This window comes from Indicator indicator, chromosome 5 (assembly GCF_027791375.1).
Source record: "Indicator indicator isolate 239-I01 chromosome 5, UM_Iind_1.1, whole genome shotgun sequence".
Lineage (NCBI taxonomy): Eukaryota > Metazoa > Chordata > Aves > Piciformes > Indicatoridae > Indicator > Indicator indicator.
In genome coordinates this window covers 37,246,347-37,268,412 of record NC_072014.1, presented here as the reverse complement: position 1 = coordinate 37,268,412, position 22,066 = coordinate 37,246,347, and the positions used below count along the sequence as shown (strand labels likewise).

At 56.7% G+C, this 22,066-nt stretch overlaps 1 protein-coding gene across 1 annotated transcript; it reads left to right on the top strand.

Moving 5' to 3' along the window:
- The first annotated feature begins 1,631 nt into the window (after nucleotides 1-1,631).
- GALNT5 (polypeptide N-acetylgalactosaminyltransferase 5) lies at nucleotides 1,632-19,865 on the top strand. The gene is made up of 10 exons (XM_054381266.1): nucleotides 1,632-2,695; nucleotides 5,994-6,160; nucleotides 8,926-9,045; nucleotides 10,825-10,960; nucleotides 11,672-11,791; nucleotides 12,881-12,998; nucleotides 13,168-13,491; nucleotides 17,052-17,132; nucleotides 18,039-18,194; nucleotides 19,725-19,865. Exons 1-10 carry the CDS (start codon nucleotides 1,632-1,634, stop codon nucleotides 19,863-19,865), a joined length of 2,427 nt encoding a protein of 808 aa, XP_054237241.1.
- The last annotated feature ends 2,201 nt before the right edge of the window (nucleotides 19,866-22,066 follow it).

The following is a 22,066-nucleotide window of genomic DNA, read 5'->3' as shown; positions in this document are numbered from 1 at the left end:
GCCTGGAGAAGAGAAGGCTCCAGGAAGACCTGTGAGCAGTCTTCCAGGGCTTAAAGGGGCTGATCAGAAAGCTGGGAACAGACTTTTGAGCAAGGCCTATTGTGACAGGGCAAAGGATGATGGTTTGAAGCTCAAATAGGGAGATTCAGACTGGAGAGAATGAAGGAATCTATTTACACTAAGGATTGCACAGCCTGGCACTCTGGCACCTGTAGATGCCAGGGGACACTTGGGGTTCACCACATCCTGGTGCTAACCCATAACCACAGCTACACAGACCCAACCGGACACAGCAGGGTTGCCAGAGGGGCTGGTTCTAGAGCTCTCTGCAAAGCCCAGCTGAGCAGAGCTGTGGTTTGGTCCTCGCAGGCGGCCCCAGCTCTTGCCTGCCAACACTTCCAGTACAGCCAGCACTGCCAGCACAGCCAGCACTGCCAGCACAGCTTGCCACGTATCACCCTGTGGTCCAGTGCAGGAGCAGGAGGGCTGGTTCCTCAGCTCCTTTTTTTCAGCCCAGCTTTTGATCAGCCCCCTTGGCAGAAAAGCTTTGCCTCCCTTGAGCAGCGTCACTTGGCCATGGCTCCTGTGCCCTGCCACCAAAGGAGGAACGTGAAGAAAGCCTACAGCCTTCTGCGACAACTGTCACCTACAAACAATTCCCATACACTGCTCCAGTTCTGTGCAACCACTTAGGTGCATTAAGAAGAGTGTGGTCAGCAGGCCAAGTGAGGTTCTTCTCCTCTACTCTGCCCTGGTGAGGCCACAACTGGAGTCCTGTGTCCAGTTCTGGGCTCCCCAGTTTAACAGAGACGGGGAGCTACTGGAGAGAGTCCAGTGGAGGCTACAAAGATGCTGAGGGGCCTGGAGCATCTCTGTGAGGAGGAAAGGCTGAGAGCCCTGGGGCTGTAGAGCCTGGAGAAGAGCAGCCCCAGAGGGGATCTGAGCAGTGCTCAGCAAGAGCTAAAGGACCTGTGTGGGGCAAGAGGCTGGGGCCAGACTCTTGTCAGTGGTTCCCAGGGACAGGACAAGGGGCACTGGGCACAAACTGGAAGCCAGGAGGTTCCATCTGAAGATGAGCAGCTTCTTTGGTGTGAGGGTGCTGGAGGCCTGGAGCAGGCTGCCCAGAGAGGTTGGGGAGTCTCCTTCTGTGGGCAGCTTCCAAACCGAGGTGACCATTGTGATGCTGGGCAAGCTGCTGTGGGTGCCCCTGTTTGGCAGGGAGATTAGACTGGCTGACCTCCAGAGGTCAGTTCCAAGCCCAGCCAGGATGGGATTCGGGGATCCTCGTAACCAGAGCCCTGTTTCCAGCCCCGTTCCCCAGGCACAGGAACTCTGAAGCCGCTCACCCTGAATCCCCACCGGAGCCCGTTTGCCCAGCCCGGTGCCACGCACACAGCCCCGCCAGGCGCCCGGGCCCCGCTGCCGTGGGCGGGGAGCGTCGGATCAGAGCCCGGGCGGAGGTGCGGGCCCGGCCCGGGCCGGTTAGCCCCGGTGTTGTGTTACAGCGCGGCTCCCGGCACTGGGTGGGGCGAGGGGAGCCCGGCCCGGCCCTGTCCTGTCCCGCCTCCCCGCTCCCTCCGGGCACGGCGTGGCGGCGGCGGCCCCGCTGCTCCCTGCGGCCCGGCCCGGGGATGAGCGGGCTGCGGCGGCTGTTCCGCGGCAGCGGCCGAGCCCTGGCATTCGTCTTCGCCGCCTCCGTCGCCTGGCTGCTCCTCGACATGGCCGCGCTCCGCCTCTCCCTCGGGGACGCCGGCGGCAGGCTGCTGCGGGAGGCGGCGGAGCGGGGGTGGGCAGGGCTGGGAGGCAGCCCCCGACCGGACCCCTCCAGCAGACTGCCCCGGCGCGGGGGCGGAGGGAGCCCGGCCTCCCGGGCAGCCCCCGGCCCGCCGAGGCCCCCGCCCGGCATCAGGGGGCAGCCCGAGCAGCGCCGCGGGGCTCGGATGGTCCCGCCGTGGGCGGCTCTGGGCCGGAGGGGCGGTGCGGGGCTGGGGGCAGCCCGTGAAGCCCCGTGGAAGGCCCGGCTGCGGCTCCCCGACGAGTCCCTTGCCCCGGCCCTCGGGGTCACCGCGGCTTCCCGGCGGGCTGGGCACACGGTGGTGGAGGGACGCGGACACAGCACCCCCGGGAGCTGGTATCGACCTGCGGACACGGCGGGCACCGTCAGCCGGCCTCCCGCCACAGCGGGGCTGGGAGCCCTGCGGCCGGAGGAGACGGAGCCGGGAGAGAGGGAAGCGCCTTCCGAAAGTCGCTTCATCCTCGTCGGCAAAGGCGGGACAGAGCCCGGCGGCCCCACAGAGCCGCGGCCGGCACCCAGCTCTGCAGGGAACATCGCGAAGAGCCGCGAAGAGCCGCAGCGTGAGGAGGAGAATGATGCTCATGCTGCCAGTGTCAGCCCCCGGGCTGTGGCACAAGGTGGCTGGACGCTCGGTGCGAGGAATGGAACAGCTCAGGGGGCTCCTTCCACCAGGAAGCAGGAGCGGGCGGATGGCATCCCGGGAACGCACCGGGTCCTGGCCATGGACGCAACACTTGCCCCCAGAGACCCCCGAGCCCCCGGCCAGTTTGGGCGCCCGGTTGCAGTCCCCAACGGTAAACAAGAAGAAGCCAAAAGCAGGTGGAAAGAAGGGAACTTTAATGTCTACCTCAGCGACATGATCCCCGTGGACCGAGCTATAGCAGACACCAGGCCTGCCGGGTAAGATCCGCGGCTGCCCCTGGGCACATCCCTGTTCCGTGCCCTGGGGAGGCTGCTCCGTGGCTCCCAGGAAGGCTGCTGGGCACGGGCAGGGCTGCCGAGCACACCAAGGTCTTTTTCCATGGTAGCCAGGAGATGGCTTTGCTTTCCCAGGTGAGAGCAGCTTCTTGTTGAACATGTCAGTGGGGGAAGTTTGGAAATTGCCTTGCCTCACTGTGCCCAGTTAAGGCACATAAGGCTCAGGCCCCTTTGTTCCTTAATACCCTTATCTGGGCTATTGGATGCAGCACCAAGCTCTGTTTGGTTCAGTGTTCCTGTATCTGTTTCCTGGAGTGCTCCTGCACTCAAGCCATTTGCTTTGGCACCTGCCCAGAGCTGCTCTCACCCCTCAAGCTGATGCTGCCCTTCTCTTGAGGCAGAGGTATCCCAAGAGTCCCCCACCCATATTGCTCCCTGGGGCCCTGGAGGTCTCTGCAGGAGTAAAGATCACCAGGAGACTCCACAACTTCCCTGAGTGCTGAGGGATTAGCCAGGCACACATGAGGATGCAGTCAAGGGCATCCAGGAACACACCTGGGAGTGATCCTTTATGTGGAGCAGTTCAGGAGACTCAGATTTCTGAGCACGCACAGGAAGCTTTGGTTTGGAGATCTTGGTCAGTTACAGCTGTCCCCACAAAATGTGCAGATGTGCTGCTAGGGGATGTGGTTTTATGGTGACCTGGCAGTGATGGGTTAACAGTTGTACTTGATGATCTTAAAGGTCTCTTCCAGCCTAAACCATTCCATGATTCTGCAAATCTCAGTACTGCACTTCAGAAAAGTGCAATACTTCTCCCTGCCATGGAGAAGAGAAGGGTGAGGTGTGGGCAGCACCTTGTAGACCACTGTTAGGGTGAGCCCAGTCCCACAGGACAATGGAGAAAGATTCCCAGAACACATTCCATTCCTGGAAGCTGAGAGGCTGAGGGACCTGGGGCTGTTGAGCTCGGAGAAGAGCAGCCCCAGAGGGAATCTTTCCAATGTTGATCATTGAAATGTCATGGCTGAGAAGAAGATGGGGGCCAGAGTATTTTCAGTGGTGCCTGGTGACAGGACAAGGGGCAGTGGGCACAAACTGGAAGCCAGGAGGTTCCATTTGAAGATGAGGAGAAACTTATTTGGTGTGAGGGTGCTGGAAGCACCTGGAGCCTGGAGCAGGCTACCCAGAGAGGTTGTGGAGGCTCCTGTGGACAGCTTCCAAACCCATCTGGCCACTGTGATCCTGGGCAAGCTGCTGTGGGTGCTCCTGCTTTAGCAGGGGGTTGGACTGGATGATTTCCAGAAGTCTCTTCCTACCCCCACCATGTTGGGACTCTGTGAACCCCTGCACATGAAGGAATGACACAGGGAAGGAGGCAGACAGGTAGGGCTGCATTCTGCTGGGCGGAGGGTGCCTGCTGCAGAAGCCACACAGAAAATAGCCATGGGCACTCCAAGCCAGCACTGTGGCCTTTGACAGCAAAACCCAGGAGCTGTGGAGCAGAAACACCTCCCAGGAGCACCTGTAAGCCTCAGTGAGCCATGCAAGCTGCCTGGGAGGGGACATCATCGCTGTCCAGACGTCACAGGAAACACCTTGGCCAAACAGGGGTGTACCCCTGACGCTGCTGCCAGGGGATAGGTGCTGCCACGCTGCACGTGGGGCCACCAGCAGCTCCTCTGGGGCCTGTGCAGGCTCTGCCCTCAGCCTGTTGGCACAGCTGCAGCCACCTCACGGCAACAGCTCTTGGCAGCTGTCAGCAACCAAACAGCACCTTACCTTTTTGTTGGAGGTTCCCAGGCTTTCCCAGTTTAGACTCCACTTTGCCTCATGGTCCTTGCTGCAGTACTGGACTAGAAGACCTCTGAAACGTGGCCAGCAGGAAACTTGTCCTGTGGAGGCTCCAGTCTGTCTCTCCCTGTGCAGTGCTTGCTGCCTTCTGAGCTTTGCTGGGGCTTGCTGATGGCTGTGCCTGAGCAGAAATACCTGCAGGACAAGTCCCACCATGGAGGACAGAGATGCCTAAGCCACTCAGGTGGAAGGCCACGGTAGCCAGGAGGCTTGTGGGGATCACTCCCTGCAGAACACAGTTCAGGAGCCCTGGGCCATGCAAGAGTGGTCAGGCACTGGAACAGGCTGCCCTCAGAGGTGGTGGAATCACCATCCCTGGAGGTGTTCAAGAAAGGTGTGGTCATGGCACTCTGGGACATGGTTTAATGGCCATGGTGATGTAGGGCTGAAGGTTGGACTGGATGATCTTAGAGGTCTCTTCCAGCACAAACAGTTCTATGATTCTTTGACCCTGTTTCATCCCAGAATTGTGGCACCAGCCATGAAGGTCCCTGTGTGCCCCTGACTTTTCCCCACACTGCCCCTGTAGCTTCTCTGGGAAAGCCAAGTGATCAGGGTTTAGGAAAGAACCCAGTTTTCCTGGCACCATGGCAGCATATAGTCTGGGTGAGGTGGCATGGGTGGGGAGGGACCCCAGCTGTGCCTGCCAGCTGGAAGAGGCCAACACTGGGCACCCCTGGACCTCAGCCTCAAGTTGCACCAGGGTAGGTTTAGGCTGGACACAAGGAAAAATTCTTTCCCCAGAAATGCTGTCAAGGCCTGGCCCAGGCTACCCAGGACAGTGGTGGAGTCCCCATCCCTGGAGGGGTTTCAAAGCCATGGAGATGTGGTGCTGAGGGCCATGGTTTAGTGGTGACCTGGCAGTGGGTGAATGGTTGGACTTGATCTGAAAGGTCTCTTCCAACCCAAACAATGCCATGAGTTAGGTGCCAAGTACCCCTTCCTGGAGATGGCCATTACTCTCACTTTGAACAGCAAACCAATTATTTTCTTCCAATGAAGCCATCCCATGGGACGGGATCCCTTGGGATCCCAAGCCCTGTGGGTGCTGGGAGCATCACAGGATCCTTTCCCTGCAGGATTCCTCAGGGCCAGGGGTGCGGAGCTGGGGCCGGCTTCCCTCTCTGGCGCTTTGGCACTGTTTGCTCACAGAGAAGAGATACTATCACGTGGGAGCAGGGAGGTGAAGAGGCCCCTGGTAGAGGTCCTTGAGCACATCATGCCCACAAGAGGGTCTAGGGCTGTGTGGGGAGTCCCCCCACTCACCCTTCTCCTCCCTCTCCCAACAGAATCCCATTGCAGGGCTTTGCCTCCATGCTTCACGTTCGGTGTTTTCAGCCCTGCAGCTTTTCCCAGCAGAGGCTGAGCCCAGAGGTCCTCAGGAGCATGGTGGGCCCTTCCCTGTGAGCCTGTCTTGCTGTTGCAGGTGCTCTGATCAGTGGGTTCACAACGACCTGCCCACCACCACCATCATCATGTGCTTCGTGGATGAAGTGTGGTCCACCCTCCTCCGCTCTGTCCACAGCGTCCTCAGCAGATCTCCCCCGCACCTGATTGAAGAAATCATTTTGGTGGACGACTTCAGCACTAAAGGTAGGTGAGGCTTCCTCTGCCTTTATGAAACTCATCTAGCTTGAGGCCAAAATGCAATTTGTTCTCTGTAATTCAATTCTGAGGAGCAGAGAGAAATCATCTTTTCTCCTCTGGCTCTGTCGAGGCCCCAACGCTGTTACCTCTCCAGATGAGCTCTGGGGGGTGGCTGTGGTAGGCCAAGGTGGAGCTCTTGCCCAACACCCTGCCAGACTTTCCCATTCACATCTCTCCCATCCCAGTTCACCCAGTTAAAGAGTTGCTACTTTTGCAGCTGTGCATCACTAAGTTTGAACTCATGTGCTGGTGGAGGCAGCAGGAGGTCCAGGAGCCCCAAGGAGCTCAGTCCTACCCCAACCCTTGCATCTCCAGGACATCCTGGCTCAAGGGCTTGTACCTTCACACAGACACCATCACCCTGCTCCATGCAATGCCCAGGGGAGTGCTCTGTGTTCTCAGAGCTGGCAGCAGGGGAGGACAATGTGCACTGTAGAATCAGAGAATGCTTTGGGTTAAGAAGATCTTTAAAGGTCATCAAGTCCAACCCTAACTTTCTAGGTTGCTTGGAGAACAGGAGAGGTGCAGTAAAAGCCATAGGGAGCCAAGTGTCTGCACCTGCAGGGGCTTTGCTTATGCACTCAGGCCTTCCAGATGCTATCAAACATCTGTCTGGTAACACTTCAGCTTTGCTGACGTCAGCCCTGAACAATCCAGGAATGAGGTCATTTTCCAGCTGCAAGTTCTTCAGGGAAAGTGCTGTCTCAGATCAACTTCAGAGCTCCTGCCACACATACAGTGAGTCTACAATCACAGAGCCCCAGCGTGGTGGGGCTTGGAAGGGACTTCTGGAGATCATCCAGGCCAACCCCCTCCTCTGCTAAAGCAGGGCACCCACGGAGCTTGCCCAGGATCACAATGGCCAGGGGGGTTTGGAAGCTCTGCAGAGAAGGAGACTCCACAACCTCTCTGGGCAGCCTGCTCCAGGCCTCCAGCACCCTCACACCAAACAACTTTCTCCTCATCTTCAGGTGGAACCTCCTGGCTTCCAGTTTGTGCCCAGTGCCCCTTGTCCTGTCCCTGGGCACCACTGAGCAGAGTCTGGCCCCAGCCTCTTGCCCCCACAACTCCTTTAGCTCTTGCTGAGCATTGCTCAGCTCCCCTCTGGGGCTGCTCTTCTGCAGGCTCCACAGCCCCAGGGCTCTCAGCCTTTGCTCCTCACAGAGATGCTTCAAGCCCCTCAGCATCTTCATAGCCTCCACTGGACTCTCTCTGGTAGTTCTGTGTCTCTCTTGAACTGGGGAGCCAGGACTCCAGCTGTGGCCTCGTTAGGGCAGTGTAGAGGGGGTGGAGAATCTCCCTCCACTTGCTGTTGGCCACACTCTTCTTAGTGCTCCCTAAGAGGCCTTCTTGGCCCCAAGGGCACTTTGCTGGCTCATGGGAAACTTGTCCAGCAGCACTGCCAGGTCCTTCTCTGCAGAGCTGCTTCCCAGCATGTCACCCCTCACCTGTGCTGGTGCAGGAAGTTATTCCTCCCCAGGGCCAGGACCCTACACTTGCCCTGACTGAACTCCTCCCAGTTCTGCATCATCAAACTAGCTGGAGGTCCACTCCATCCCTTCCTCCAGGTCAACAGTAGATGCAGGCAAGAGAAAGAAGTCTCAGTTTGCTCATTTGAAGAATGATCATTAAAACTTGTCCCACCATTGCCTCTCAGAGCATCTGTTCAAGTCCTCCTTTTACTTTCTCCCCATGACTTTCCTTTGTCTCTGCTTGTTAGCAGTGAACATCTAAATGTAAGGTTGGCAACCAAAGCCTCCTGAATGCAGGTGAATTTTGGAAGGCTTTGGCCAGCAAACCCTCATGAGTGCAGGTGACTTCTGGAGAGATTTGGTAGCCAAACCCTCCTGAGTGGAGGTGACCTTTGGAGAGCTTTGGCAACCAAAGCCTCCTGAGTGCAGATGAATTCTGGAGAGCTTTGGCAGCCAAACCCTCCTGAGTGCAGGTGACCTCTGGAGATCTTTGGCAGCCAAGGCCTCATGAAGGAGGTGAATTTTGGAGATCTGTGCTCAGCACTGCTGTCATCCAAGGAGTAGCAGCAGCAGCCTGCAGCAAAGCTGCCCACCAGGATTTCACCTTGAGCCTGTCCCAGCTTTTAAGTGGCTGTTGAAATGCCAGCAGTTCTGTTCTCCTGGCACCAGCGAGGCCTGTTGGTGAGGATGGAGGCTTAGTCACTGAGGCTGTTCAGTCTGGAGAAGCGAAGGCTCCAAGGTGACCTTCTTGTGGCCTTCCAGTATCTGCAGGGAGCTGCAAGAAAGCTGGGGAGGGACTTTTTAGGCTATCAGGTAGTGATAGGACTAGGGGGAATGGAATAAAGCTGGAAGTGGGGAGATTCAGATTAGACATGAGGAAGAAGTTCTTCCCCCTGAGGGTGGTGAGAGCCTGGAATGGGTTGTCCAGGGAGGTGGTTGAGGCCCCATCCCTGGAGGTGTTTAAGGCCAGGCTGGATGAGGCTCTGGCCAGCCTGATGTAGTGTGAGGTGTCCCTGCCCATGGCAGGGGGGTTGGAACTGGCTGATCCTTGTGGTCCCTTCCAACCCTGACTGATTCTATGATTTCTTTTGCTGCATCCACTGGATTTGTGCCCAGATGTTTGAACCCCATTCCCAAGGAGCCTGGTGTGTCCTGGAGATGCTTCCAAGGAAAATCTCCCTGTTCCTTTTCACCCTAGAAACGAGTGTGAAGTCAGCCTCCCCCTCTCCTTCTCTGCAGAGTACCTCAAGGAGAAGCTGGACCGATACATGTCGCGGTTCCCCAAGGTGCAGATCCTCCGCCTCAAGGAGAGGCATGGTCTGATTCGGGCCAGACTGGCAGGAGCAGAGATTGCCAAAGGTAGGATGAAAGCCATTTTACAGCCCTGTCTGGACCCCCCCCCTCAACCAGAGCCATCTCCAACACTGAGTTTTGGTCCCCTCCCAATGAACTAAGAGCATCTTCTGGTATGTGAAGCATGAGGGTCTGACCAGGGAACAAGCTGTGGCCTCTCTGATGAGTCTCTTGGCTTAAGTGTCATGAGAACAAGTCCTGTGAGGAGCACTGAAAGACCTGGGGTTGTTCAACCTGGAGAACAAGAAGCTGAGAGGATCACAGGATGTTAGGGGGTTGGAAGGGACCTGCCAGAGCAGGACCACGGAATCCAGCACAGGTCGCACAGGAACACATCCAGAGGGGTCTGGAAAGTCTCCAGAGAAGGAGACTCCACAACCTCTCTGGGCAGCCTGTTCCAGTGCTCTGTGAGCCTCACACTGAAGAAGTTCCTCCTCATGTTGAGGTGGAACCTCCTGTGCTGGAGTTTCTATCCATTGCCCCTTGTCCTATGCCAGGGTGCAAGTGAGCAGAGCCTGTCCCCTCCCTCTTGACCCCCAGCCCTCAGAGATTGATAAACATTGATTAAATCCCCTCTCAGCCTTCTCTTCTCCAGACTGAACAGCCCCAGGGCTCTCAGCCTCTCCTCACAGGGCAGTGCTCCAGTCCCTTCCTCATCCTGGTAGCTCTCTGTTGGACTCTCTCCAGCAGATCCCTGTCCCTCCTGAACTGGGGAACCCAAAACTGGATGCAATATTCCAGATGAGGTCTCACCAGGACAGAGTATAGGGGGAGGAGAACCTCCCTGGCTCTGCTGGCCACACTCCTCTGAATGCATCCCAGGATCCCATTGGCCTTCTTGGCCACAAGGGCACATTGCTGACCCATGCAGAACTTCTTGTCCACCAGGCTGTTTCATGATGTTTAACTGTTGACAGGTAGGAGCACAAGCAAACTGTCTGAGATACTGAGTATAACCTGATTTAATGTTAGCAGCCTAAAGATTCTTATATAAGGGAGACCTTTCAGTACTTTAAAGGGGTCTGCAGGAAAGATGGGGAAGGACTCTTTCACAGAATCACAGAATTAACCAGGTTGGAAAAGACCTCAGAGATCATCCAGTCCAACCTATCACCCAGCACCATCTAATCAACTAAACCATGGCACTAATTGCACTGGGGAGACCTTCTGGTTCTCTACATCTCCCTGAAAGGAGATTGGAGCCAGGTGAGGGTTGGTCTCTTCTCCCGAGGACCAAGTGACAGAACAAGAGGAAATGGCCTCAAGTTGCACCAGGGGACGCTTAGGCTGGGTGTGAGGAACAATTTCTTCCCCTTAAGGGTTGTCAAGTCTTGGAAGAGGCTGCCCAGGCAGTGATGGAGTCCCTGTCCCTGGAGGGGTTTCAAAGCTGTGGAGATGTGGTGCTGAGGGACACGGTTTGGTGATGACCTGCTGGGTTAATGTTGGACTTTTTGATCTTAAAGATCTCTTCCAACAAAAATGATTCTATGATTCTGTGCTTGTCTGGCTCCTCAGCACAGCCTTGCCTAGGAGTGGCTGGGCTCTCCAGCCATGCCACCTCAGCTCCACAGCCTGTACAGGCCCTGTCAGCACCAAACCATTCCTGCTGGGAGCCATCCTGCTTTCCTCTGTCGGCCACTATGGCCAAGCAGTGAAAACATGGTCAGGGCTGTGGCTGGGAGGGTTTTGGAAGCCATGGAAGGTCCCATGGAGCATCGTCAGCACCCCAGGCTGGCTGGCACAGGGTGGGGACAGGGCTGGATGCTGCCTCATCTCCTGCCACAGGCACTGTCCTGACGTTCCTGGACTCACACGTGGAGTGCAATGTGGGCTGGCTGGAGCCGCTGCTGGAGAGGGTCCGCCTGAGCCGCACCAAGGTCGCCTGCCCTGTCATCGAGGTCATCAGTGACAAGGACATGAGGTAAAGTTGGCTTTCACCCCCAGGAAACCCCAAATCATGCCACCAGCTTGAGCACAACCTCTTACTGGGACCACCAACAGCTTCACTACAGGTCCAGCCCTCCTGACTGTACAGCAGAAGTCAACACGAGCAGGGGAGATGGCACTGCACTGGAGAGATTTGGTAGCCAAAGCCTCCTGAGTGCAGGTGAATTCTGCAGAGCTTTGGCAACCAAAGCCTCCTGAATGCAGGTGACCTCTGGAGAGCTTTGGCCACCAAAGCCTCCTGAGTGCAGATGAACTCTGGAGAGCTTTGGCAACCAAAGCCTCCTGAGTGCAGATGAATTCTGGAGAGCTTTGGCAACCAAAGCCTCCTGAATGCAGGTGACCTCTGGAGAGCTTTGGCCACCAAAGCCTCCTGACTGTAGGTGAACTTTGGAGAGCTTTAGCAGCCAAACCCTCCTGAGTACAGATGAATTCTGGAGAGCTTTGGCCACCAAACCCTCCTGACTGTAGGTGAATTCTGGAGAGATTTGGTAGCCAAAGCCTTCACCTTCACGTGGGAGATTTCCCACGTTTTCCATGACTTTTAGTACATGAGGAGGATTCCAGACAAAAATCTGTTAAAGCCCTGTTTTAATGATGCACAGATCTTTCTCTCCACTCATTAAGGGTGGCATTTCAGTCAGCAATGTGACTCAGAATTAGTCATCTCCATCTTTTCCCTGTTTAGTTACATGACTGTGGACAACTTCCAGCGTGGGATTTTCACTTGGCCGATGAATTTTGGATGGAGGCAAATTCCACAAGAGATCATTGAGAAGAATAAAATCAAGGAAACTGATGTCATCAGGTAAAAAAAAAAACAGAAAAAAAGCTGAGGTGAGAGCTCTGTGAATCAAATTCTTAGTTAGGAGCAAAGGTTCCAGGCCAGAATCATAGATTCATTGAGTGGTTTGGGTTGGAAGGGACTTTAAAGATCATCTAGTTCCAAACCCCTGCCATGGGCAGAGCATTTTCCTCTAGCCCAGGTTGCTCAAGTCCTCATCCAACCTGGCCTTGAGCACCTCCAGGGAGGGGACATCCACAACCCTCCTGGGCAACCTGTTCCAATGTCTCACTGCCCTCACTGGAAAGAATTTCTTCCTAATCTCCAGTCTAAATTTCCTCTCCTCAAACAGTGGTCACTGTGGGCAGTCACATCTCCAGGGCCTGGCAAAGCCCAGCAAACCTTTCCCACTCCTCAACAGTGCCACCAGCATTTTGTTGGTGCCACCAGGGCTCCAGGGATGTCCTGTAGCACGTTTCCCTTCCATGTCCCATTACAGCTTTCAGGCAAGACCATCCAAAGGGCAACACTGCATCTGTCACCCTGTAGCAGAGTGACAAACTGAGTGGCCCTAAGTGCAGGTTCAGGCAGCATCCCTGAGCATTTAGTAGTCTGCAGCTTCTCAGTGATTCCATCCTCAAAGCATGGAGAGAGGGACAGCTGCTTTTCAACCAGCTGACACCCATGTGAGGCCACAAGGATGGGCAGGGGAGTGGCAGCCCTGTCATGTGAGGAAAGGCTGAGAGAGCTGGGTCTGTTCAGCCTGGAGAAGAGAAGGCTCTGGGGAGACCTTATTACCACAGGCCAGTGCATAAAGGGTGTCCACCAGGAGGATGGAGACTCCCATTTTACAAGGAGTCCCCTGGAAAAGACAAGGAGTCATGGGTGCAAGTTACTGCTGGGGAGATTCCCATGGCACTCCAGAAGAAAATGTTTGGACATTGGAATCATCTCCCAGAGGAAACAGTGGATTCCCTTCCACTGGTCAGTTTTAAGCCTCAGCTTGACAGGCTGCTGGGCCATCTCATTTCAACTAGACTGTCACCTAGAAAGGTTGAACCAGATGATCCTTGGTGTCCCTTCCAACCTGGCATCCTTTGATGCTGTCCGCAGGTGCCCAGTCATGGCAGGTGGCCTCTTTTCCATCGACAAGAAGTACTTTTTTGAGTTGGGAACATATGACCCAGGACTGGATGTCTGGGGAGGTGAAAACATGGAGATTTCATTCAAGGTAGGTCACTCTTGGGAGCTTGTCCTGAGGTGGTGGTGGTGCTCCCCCACAGCAGCCCTGTGCCCGAGAACCCATCCTTGGCACCTTAGTCGCTTCTCTTCTGGCTTTGCACAAAGCCAGCAGCCAATGTTTGCCTGTGTTTCTATCAAAGCAACCTCTTGTTTCTCAGGTCTGGATGTGTGGAGGAGAGATAGAGATTGTTCCCTGCTCCAGAGTTGGGCACATCTTCAGGAATGACAACCCTTATTCCTTCCCCAAAGATCGGGTGAGGACGGTGGAGAGGAACTTGGCCCGCGTGGCGGAGGTCTGGCTGGATGAGTACAAAGAGCTCTTCTATGGCCATGCTTACCACTTAGTCCTGAAAAACCTGGATGTTGGTGACCTGACTCAACAGATCCAACTAAGAAAGAAGCTCCAGTGCAAAAGTTTCAGGTGGTACCTGGAGAACATCTACCCAGACCTGGATGCTCCCCTGGTTAAAGCCAGTGGGTTGGTAGGTACTCAAATTACTTCCTGTCCTTCATTAGTTATCTTCTATCATTATTTAAACATGTCCAGCCCTGAAAGGAGGTTGGAGTCAGGTGGGGCTTGGTCTCTTCTCCCAAGGAACAAGTGGCAGGATGAGAGGAAATGGCCTCAAGTTGCCCCAGGGGAGGTTTAGAATCATAGAAGTGTTGAGGTTGGAGGAGACCTTTGAGATGATGAAGTCCAACTGCTCACCTGGAGCTCACAATCCCACCACTACTGCTAAGCCAAAGTCTGGTTGGAGATGAGGATCAATTTCTTCCCCAAAAGGGTTAGCAAGGCCTGGAAGAGGCTGCCCAGGGCAGTGGTGGAGTCCCCATCCCGGGAGGGGTTTCAAAGCTGTGTAGATGTGGTGCTGAGGGGCCTGGCAGTGCTGAGTTAGTGGTTGGACTCAATGATCTTGAAGGTCTCTTTCCCTTGCAGGTTAGGGACTGGGAAGCGTGGCAGTGTGCTGCCTCTGGGTTGTGCCCCTGTTATTTGGTCACATTTTGGCATATTTTGGTGGTTTGGACTCCCCACTTTATCTGTAAAGAAATTGGTCACAGTCCCAAGAGAAATTTCCCCTTGAGGAGCCAGAGTGGTGTTTAAACACCAGCCACAGGCCAGACCTGGCCAGGAGATACTCCTCCAAAGGGGAGGGTCCAGCACCATCCCTACCTGCCCAGCCTCTTGGCCAGGGCAGGAGGCTGAGCCCCTTTTGAGGGGTGGATTAGGAGCTCCTGGGCAGCGCAGCAGGGTTTGTACTGGTGCCATGCTGCCAGCAGAGCGCAGCAGAACCCTGCTCTTCACAGCCCTCTGCTGCCTGCAGCCTGCAGGAGTCCTGCCCTTGCTGCAGCCCTGCCAGGGTCCTGCCCTTGCTGCAGCCCTGCCGGAGTCCTGCCCTTGCTGCAGCCCTGCAGGAGTCCTGCCCTTGCTGCAGCCCTGCCAGGGTCCTGCCCTTGCTGCAGCCCTTCCAGGGTCCTGTCCTTGCTGCAGCCCTTCCAGGGTCCTGCCCTTGCTGCAGCCCTGCCAGGGTCCTGCCCTTGCTGCAGCCCTTCCAGGGTCCTGCCCTTGCTGCAGCCCTGCCAGGGTCCTGCCCTTGCTGCAGCCCTGCCGGAGTCCTGCCCTTGCTGCAGCCCTGCCAGAGTCCTGCCCTTGCTGCAGCCCTGCCAGGGTCCTGCCCTTGCTGCAGCCCTGCAGGAGTCCTGCCCTTGCTGCAGCCCTGCCGGAGTCCTGCCCTTGCTGCAGCCCTGCCAGGGTCCTGCCCTTGCTGCAGCCCTGCCAGGGTCCTGCCCTTGCTGCAGCCCTGCCAGGGTCCTGTCCTTGCTGCAGCCCTGCCAGGGTCCTGCCCTTGCTGCAGCCCTTCCGGAGTCCTGCCCTTGCTGCAGCCCTGCCAGGGTCCTGCCCTTGCTGCAGCCCTGCCGGAGTCCTGCCCTTGCTGCAGCCCTGCAGGAGTCCTGCCCTTGCTGCAGCCCTGCCAGGGTCCTGCCCTTGCTGCAGCCCTGCCGGAGTCCTGCCCTTGCTGCAGCCCTTCCGGAGTCCTGCCCTTGCTGCAGCCCTGCAGGAGTCCTGCCCTTGCTGCAGCCCTGCAGGAGTCCTGCCCTTGCTGCAGCCCTGCAGGAGTCCTGCCCTTGCTGCAGCCCTGCAGGAGTCCTGCCCTTGCTGCAGCCCTGCCGGAGTCCTGCCCTTGCTGCAGCCCTGCCAGGGTCCTGTCCTTGCTGCAGCCCTGCAGGAGTCCTGCCCTTGCTGCAGCCCTGCAGGAGTCCTGCCCTTGCTGCAGCCCTGCAGGAGTCCTGCCCTTGCTGCAGCCCTGCAGGAGTCCTGCCCTTGCTGCAGCCCTGCCAGGAGTCCTGCCCTTGCTGCAGCCCTGCAGGAGTCCTGCCCTTGCTGCAGCCCTGCCAGGGTCCTGCCCTTGCTGCAGCCCTGCCAGGGTCCTGTCCTTGCTGCAGCCCTGCCAGGGTCCTGCCCTTGCTGCAGCCCTTCCAGGGTCCTGCCCTTGCTGCAGCCCTTCCGGAGTCCTGCCCTTGCTGCAGCCCTGCCAGGGTCCTGTCCTTGCTGCAGCCCTTCCAGGGTCCTGCCCTTGCTGCAGCCCTGCCAGGGTCCTGCCCTTGCTGCAGCCCTGCCAGGGTCCTGTCCTTGCTGCAGCCCTTCCAGAGTCCTGCCCTTGCTGCAGCCCTGCCAGGGTCCTGTCCTTGCTGCAGCCCTGCCAGGGTCCTGCCCTTGCTGCAGCCCTGCCAGGGTCCTGCCCTTGCTGCAGCCCTTCCAGGGTCCTGTCCTTGCTGCAGCCCTTCCAGGGTCCTGTCCTTGCTGCAGCCCTTCCAGGGTCCTGTCCTTGCTGCAGCCCTTCCAGGGTCCTGCCCTTGCTGCAGCCCTGCCAGGGTCCTGCCCTTGCTGCAGCCCTGCCGGAGTCCTGCCCTTGCTGCAGCCCTGCCGGAGTCCTGCCCTTGCTGCAGCCCTGCCAGGGTCCTGCCCTTGCTGCAGCCCTGCAGGAGTCCTGCCCTTGCTGCAGCCCTGCAGGAGTCCTGCCCTTGCTGCAGCCCTGCAGGAGTCCTGCCCTTGCTGCAGCCCTGCCAGGGTCCTGCTCTTGATGCAGTCTTGCAATAGTCTTACCCTTCCTGCAGCCCTGCAGTAGACCTGCCTTTCCTCCAGCACCTCAGGAGGGGTCAGAAAACACCTTAAAGTCCATTTTGGATTAAATTCTGCCTCCCCAAGCCTCTTGCTTGGCTGGGTAGCTGAGGACCATAACCAGGTCAGGCTTCAGTTCTCCTCCAGCTCCATGCTGGGGCACATGGTGCTCTCTGGTTCCTGCTTGTGCAGCTACTCCACAGGTGTTTCTGTGTCACTTCACCAACACCAAACAGTGAATTAAACAAGAATGGGACCAGTCCTTTTCCAGTGGTGCCCAGTGACAGGACAAGGGGTGATGGGCGCAAACTTGACCATAAGAAATTCCATCTAAACATGAGGAGAAACTTCTTGAATTTAAAGGTGATGGAGCTCTGGAGAGAGGTTGTAGAGTGTCCATCCCTGGAGACACTCAAAACCCACCTGGACATGTTCCTGTGTGACCTGTCTTAGGTGACCCTGCCTTGGCTGGGGGATTGGACTTGATGATCTCCAGAGGTCCCTTCCAACCCCTACCCTTCTGTGATTCTGTGAAGAATAAAAGGTGGGTTCTGCATTTGGCCCAGCCCTGAGCAGAACTACAGGAAGGAATCCTGCAGTTGTTGTTGGGAGCTGTTGTTTTAGGGGTTTGCAGCACAGGAGCATGAGCTGGGTCCAAAAAAACACCCAAAAAAGAAGTTGTCTTGTCCAGCCTTGAACATTTCTGGAAAGGGTTAGTTTTAAGCTTCTCTGGGTAGAGCAACACAAGTAGTGTAGTGGCCCAGATGTGCATTTACACAGCCCCCCAAGGAGTGTCACACAGCATCTCTGCTTCCCTTAGCCAAGTGGACAGTGGGAGTCAGTGTCCTGTGAGTCCAGCAGTACAGCAGCCTCCCCTTGCTGGGGGTCTGGTGCCTAAGTCTGCACTTTGGTGCTGTTTTCCAGCTGCTGAACGTAGGCATGGCAAGGTGCATCACTGTGGAAAACACCAGACTGGCTTTGGAAGTGTGTGATGTGAACAACAAGGTAAGGACACCCCCCTGCTGCTGTGGAGCTCCTGCACCTCCCCATGCTCACCCAGCCCCCCCAGGGGCTAATCCCACCCAGGGGACATGGCCTAAGGGGTGCCTGGGAGCAGCAAGGGACAGGAACTGCCTCTGTCTGCAAAGCCTGAGGCCAAGGAACAACCCAGAACCAGCAACTGGGGTGGAACTAGGAGAGTTTGATCAAGCCACTGGGCTTTAACCCCAGGCCTAGGGCTCTTGTGGTGCTGCTGCAGGACACACTCTGCAGCCAGGTGGGCAGCAGCTGCTGGGGACAACCTTCCCTTCCCTTTCCAGCAGTGTGTTGTGGGCAGGGCCCTGTTGATTGTTCCTCATGGAGTTAAGCAGTGTGCAGACTGGAGCCCAGTTGTGTGTGAGGGTTCATCCATTTACCCTGCAGGGGAGATGGCAGGGCAGGATGAGCACCCAGCAGCTGGATTTGAGGTCTGGTGCTGTGGTGGGAGTCGCTCCCAGAACCCAAACCAGAGTTGTCCTGAGCTTCTTAGCTCTGCAGATCCATAGGGAAAATTTTAGGAGGAAGTTCTTTCCAGTGAGGATGGTCAAGACATTGGAACAGGTTGCCCAGGGAGGCTGTGGATACTCACTTCCTGGAGGTGTTCAAGGCTAGGTCTGGTGAGGCCTTGAGCAAGCTGCTCTAGTGGAAGGTGTCCCTGCTCATGGCAGGGATTTGGAACTAGATGATCTTCAAGGTCCCTTCCCACCCAAACCATTCTGTGGTCTTCCCATGGATCACCACTTCCCTCAGTGCTGGGATAGGGCAGGAGGAAGGTGAGGAGAACCTCTACTCAGGAACTTCAGCTGGCTGCTTGCCAGCCCTGCCAGCAGAAGGTGAGGGGGCTCACAGCTGCCCTGCTCTCTCTCCCCACAGCACCAGCACTTCAACTACACCTGGCTGAGGAGGATACAGCACGGGGAGCTCTGCATCATGCCGAGCGGTGCCGCTGTGACCCTGCGGCCCTGCCGAGCCAGCAGCCCCAGCACGGCCTGGCTGCACAGGGCACTGGTGGCCTTCCAGACACAGCTGGTGAGTGAGGTGCCCTCAAGGGCTGCCACAGCCCCTCAGCCCTACTTTGGTCTGCTGTGCCAGTGTGCCAAGTGATGGGCAGCTGCAGCTCGCTTCGAGGTGTCCTGCTACGACCGGCAGTGGTGTGGGCAGCAGGACCAGGGCAGGGATTGTCCTCCTGCACTGAGCACTGCTGGGGCCACACCTCCAGTCCTGGGCACTCCACTCCAAGAAGGGCATTGAGGGGCTGGAGTGTGTCCAGAGAAGGGCAACAGAGCTGGTGAAGGGTCTGGAGAACAGGGCTGGTGAGAAGCAGCTGAGGGAACTGGGGGTGTTTAGTCTGGAGAAGAGGAGGCTGAGAGGAGACCTCATTGCTCTCTACAGCTCCCTGAAAGGAGGTTGGAGCCAGGTGGGGGTTGGTCTCTCGTCCCTAGTAACAAGTGACAGGACAAGAGGAAACAGCTTCAGGTTGCACCAGGGGAGGTTTAGGTTAGACATAAGGAACCATTTCTTCCCCATGACGGTTGTCAAAGCCTGGCCCAAGCTGTTAAGGTCAGTGGTGGAGTCCCCCATCCCTGGAGGGATTTCAGAGCTGTGGAGCTGTGGTGCTGAGGGCCATGGTTTAGTGCTGACCTTACACTGCTTGGTTAATGGCTGGACTGGATGATCTTGAAGGTCTCTTCCAACCTAAATGCTTCTGGGCTTCTTTGATGCTCACGCTCCAGGACCATGTGCCTGAGGACTGGGGACATGCTGGTCCTTCTGAGGTGGCTGCTCTGACAGGGCTCTGCAGTCACAGTGTCCTGGTTTTACACAGAACCCATCAATAGCACTTATGGAGATGACTGGTATTGATTGGCACTCAGCTCCCTGGGGCTTGCAGAATGAAGCATCTCTGCAGAGGCACAGGATGGGCACTGGAGCAGGTTGCCCAGGGAGGTTGTGGATGCCCCCTCCCTGGAGGTGTTGAAGGCCAGGTTGGATGAGGCCTTGAGCAACCTGGGCTGGTGGGAGGTGTCCCTGCCCATGGCAAGGGAGGTGGGAAGAGCTGATGTCTAAGGTCCCTTCCAGGCTAAGCCATTCTAGGGCCACCAGGATGATCAGAGGGCTGGAGCACCTCTGCTATGAGGATAGACTGAGAGAGTTGGGGCTGTTCAGTCTGGAGAAGAGAAGGCTCCAAGGAGACCTTATTGTGGCCTTCCAGTATCTGAAGGGGGCTACAAGAAAGCCTAAAAAGTCCCTCCCCAGCTATCAGGTAGTGACAGGACTGGGGGGAATGGAATAAAGCTGGAAGTGGGGAGATTCAGACTGGACATGAGGAAGAAGTTCTTCCCCATGAGAGTGGTGAGAGCCTGGAATGGGTTGTCCAGGGAGGTGGTTGAGGCTCCATCCCTGGAGGTGTTTAAGGCCAGGCTGGATGAGGCTCTGGCCAGCCTGATGTAGTGTGAGGTGTCCCTGCCCATGGCAGGGGGGTTGGAACTGGATGATCCTTGTGGTCCCTTCCAACCCTGACTGATTCTAGGATTATGATTCTGTGATTCTCCCCTGCAGAAGGACCACCTCATCTCAGAGCACCTCCAGCAGCCAGTGTGCTTGGAAGTGGGTCCCTCTGACAAAGCCCTGAGGGTGAGTGCCTGTGACTCCACAAACCCTCACCAGAAGTGGCAGTTTGGCAGCTACTACGCAGACTGATGGAGCACAGCTGGAGACCCTGCCCTCCCCACCCAGCTTCCAGCTGTGACTTCAGCAAGGACACCAGCAAACTGGAAGTTCATTTCCAAATGGACATCTCTCTGATGAGGAAGGACTGAGAGAATTGGGGCCTTTCAGGCTGGAGAAGAGCAGACTGAGGGGGGAGTCTCATCCATGCTGATCAGTGCTTCAAGCGTGGGGGTCCGGAGGATGGGAGCAGGCTTCTTCCAGTGTTGCCCAGTGACAGGACAAGGAATAATGGGCACAGACTTGAACACAAGAAGTTCCACTTAAATATGAGGAGGAAATTCTTTAATATAAGGGTGGTAGAGCCCTGGAGCAGGCTGCCCAGAGAGGTTGTGGAGTCTCCATCTCTGGAGACATTCCAGACCTGCCGGAGGTGTGCCTGTGTGACGTTCTTTAGGTGGCCCTGCGTTGGCAGGGGGGTGGAACTCGATGATCTCCCTCCAGAGGTCCTTTCTGACCCCTACCATTCTGTGATTTCCTGTAGATGGTAACTGAAATCCATCATTTCAAGCAGCACATTGTGGGGGCAGAATTCCAGGAGCAGCACACCTGGTGCAGCAGAGTCTGGAGCAGACACAGGTTGTGCTTGTCCCTCCTTGTGGGACACTGGCAAAAACTCAACACATTTTTCTATTAATAAATGGGATTAGTTTCTGAAGCTCTCCCCCTCCCTCTAAGCAAACCTCCTTCAGTTCCCACCAGACCACAGAAGCTACAGAAGCATTTCCAGGGCTCTCTCAGTCTGTGAAGAGCAAACTGGGGCTGCTTCTCCTTCCACAGACAGTGGCACTTTATTGAGCAGAGCATTAAAAAAACCATCCAGCAGGCCTAACCACAGGACCCTGCCCTGTGGGACCTGTTGCCATTGACAGATGAGCATCAGGGCTCTGGAGGAATCGATTGGTCCTGGAAAAGGTCTTCTCATGGTGGGAGGCAGCTCTGGGTCAATGAGCTGCCCAGGAGCTGAGGTAGACCAGGGGCTGTGGAAGACTCAACAAGCTCTCATGTGCCAGTCAGGACACGTGTGCCTTGCTTTGCTTGGAGGAGAGAGGAGCTGTGAGGGCTTGTCCTGCTTCTTGCCAGGCTTCTTGGGGTGTAATGGGGCCTGAGCTGGAGCCTGGTGGTGGGGGTGCTGGTGGGTGCAAAGCTGGATGTGAGCTGGCACTGTGCATGCCCAGCCCAGCCCCAGCTGTGTCTTGGGCTGATCCCCAGCAGTGTGGGCAGCAGGGACAGGGAGGGGATTCTGCCCCTCTGCTGTGCTCTGCTGAGACCCCACCTGCAGTGCTGGGGCAGCTCTGGAGAGACAGGGACCTGTTGCAGTGGGGCCAGAGGAGGCCACAACAATGCTGGGAGGGCTGGAAGCCTGCTGCTGTGAGACCAGGCTGAGAGAGTTGGACTTGTTCAGCCTGGAGAAGAGGAGGCTCCAGGGAGATCTTTCAGTGCTTAAAGGGCTGAGCAAAACGCGGAGGACAGACTTTTGAGCAGGGCCTGTTCTGGCAGGACAAGGGGTGATGGTCTGAATCTAAAAGAGGGAGACTGAGACTGGAGAGAAGGGAGAAATGTTTGACACTGAGGCTGGTGAGAGCCTGGCCCAGGTTGCCCAGAGAGGTGGTAGATGCCCCATCCCTGGAACCATTCCAGGTCAGGCTGTGGCTCTGAGCAACCTGCTCTAGCTGCAGCTGTCCCTGCTGACTGCAGGGGGTTTGGACTAGATGGCTTTCAAAGATCTCTTCCCACCCAAACCAGTCTGGGATTCCATGACTCTGTGAAACCAGTTATCTCCAAAAGCCATCAGCACTTTTGGGGAAGACAGGTCTGACAGGAGGATCAATCCTCTTCCAGGATCTGCAGCACCAACTTGTCCCAGGCAGAATTTCTTCCATCATTCCCATTGGGCAGTTCCCACTCTGGGAGGCTGCCCCTGGTCCTGCTGTGGCAGTACTGGGGCCAGGAGCTCTTCTCCTGCCCTGCTGCCCTGTGCTGGGGGTAAAGGCTTCTCCAGCACCAGCTGCTGGGGATACACAGGGCTGAGCATGCCGGTTTGCACCCTGCTGGTGACCACAGCCAAGCCTCCACCATCCCACATTCCCAAACCCTCTCATACTTCCGCCTGGGTTGTTCAGAAGGCCCCACAAGTGTACCTCTGACATGATGATGGCTCCATGGTGACAGTG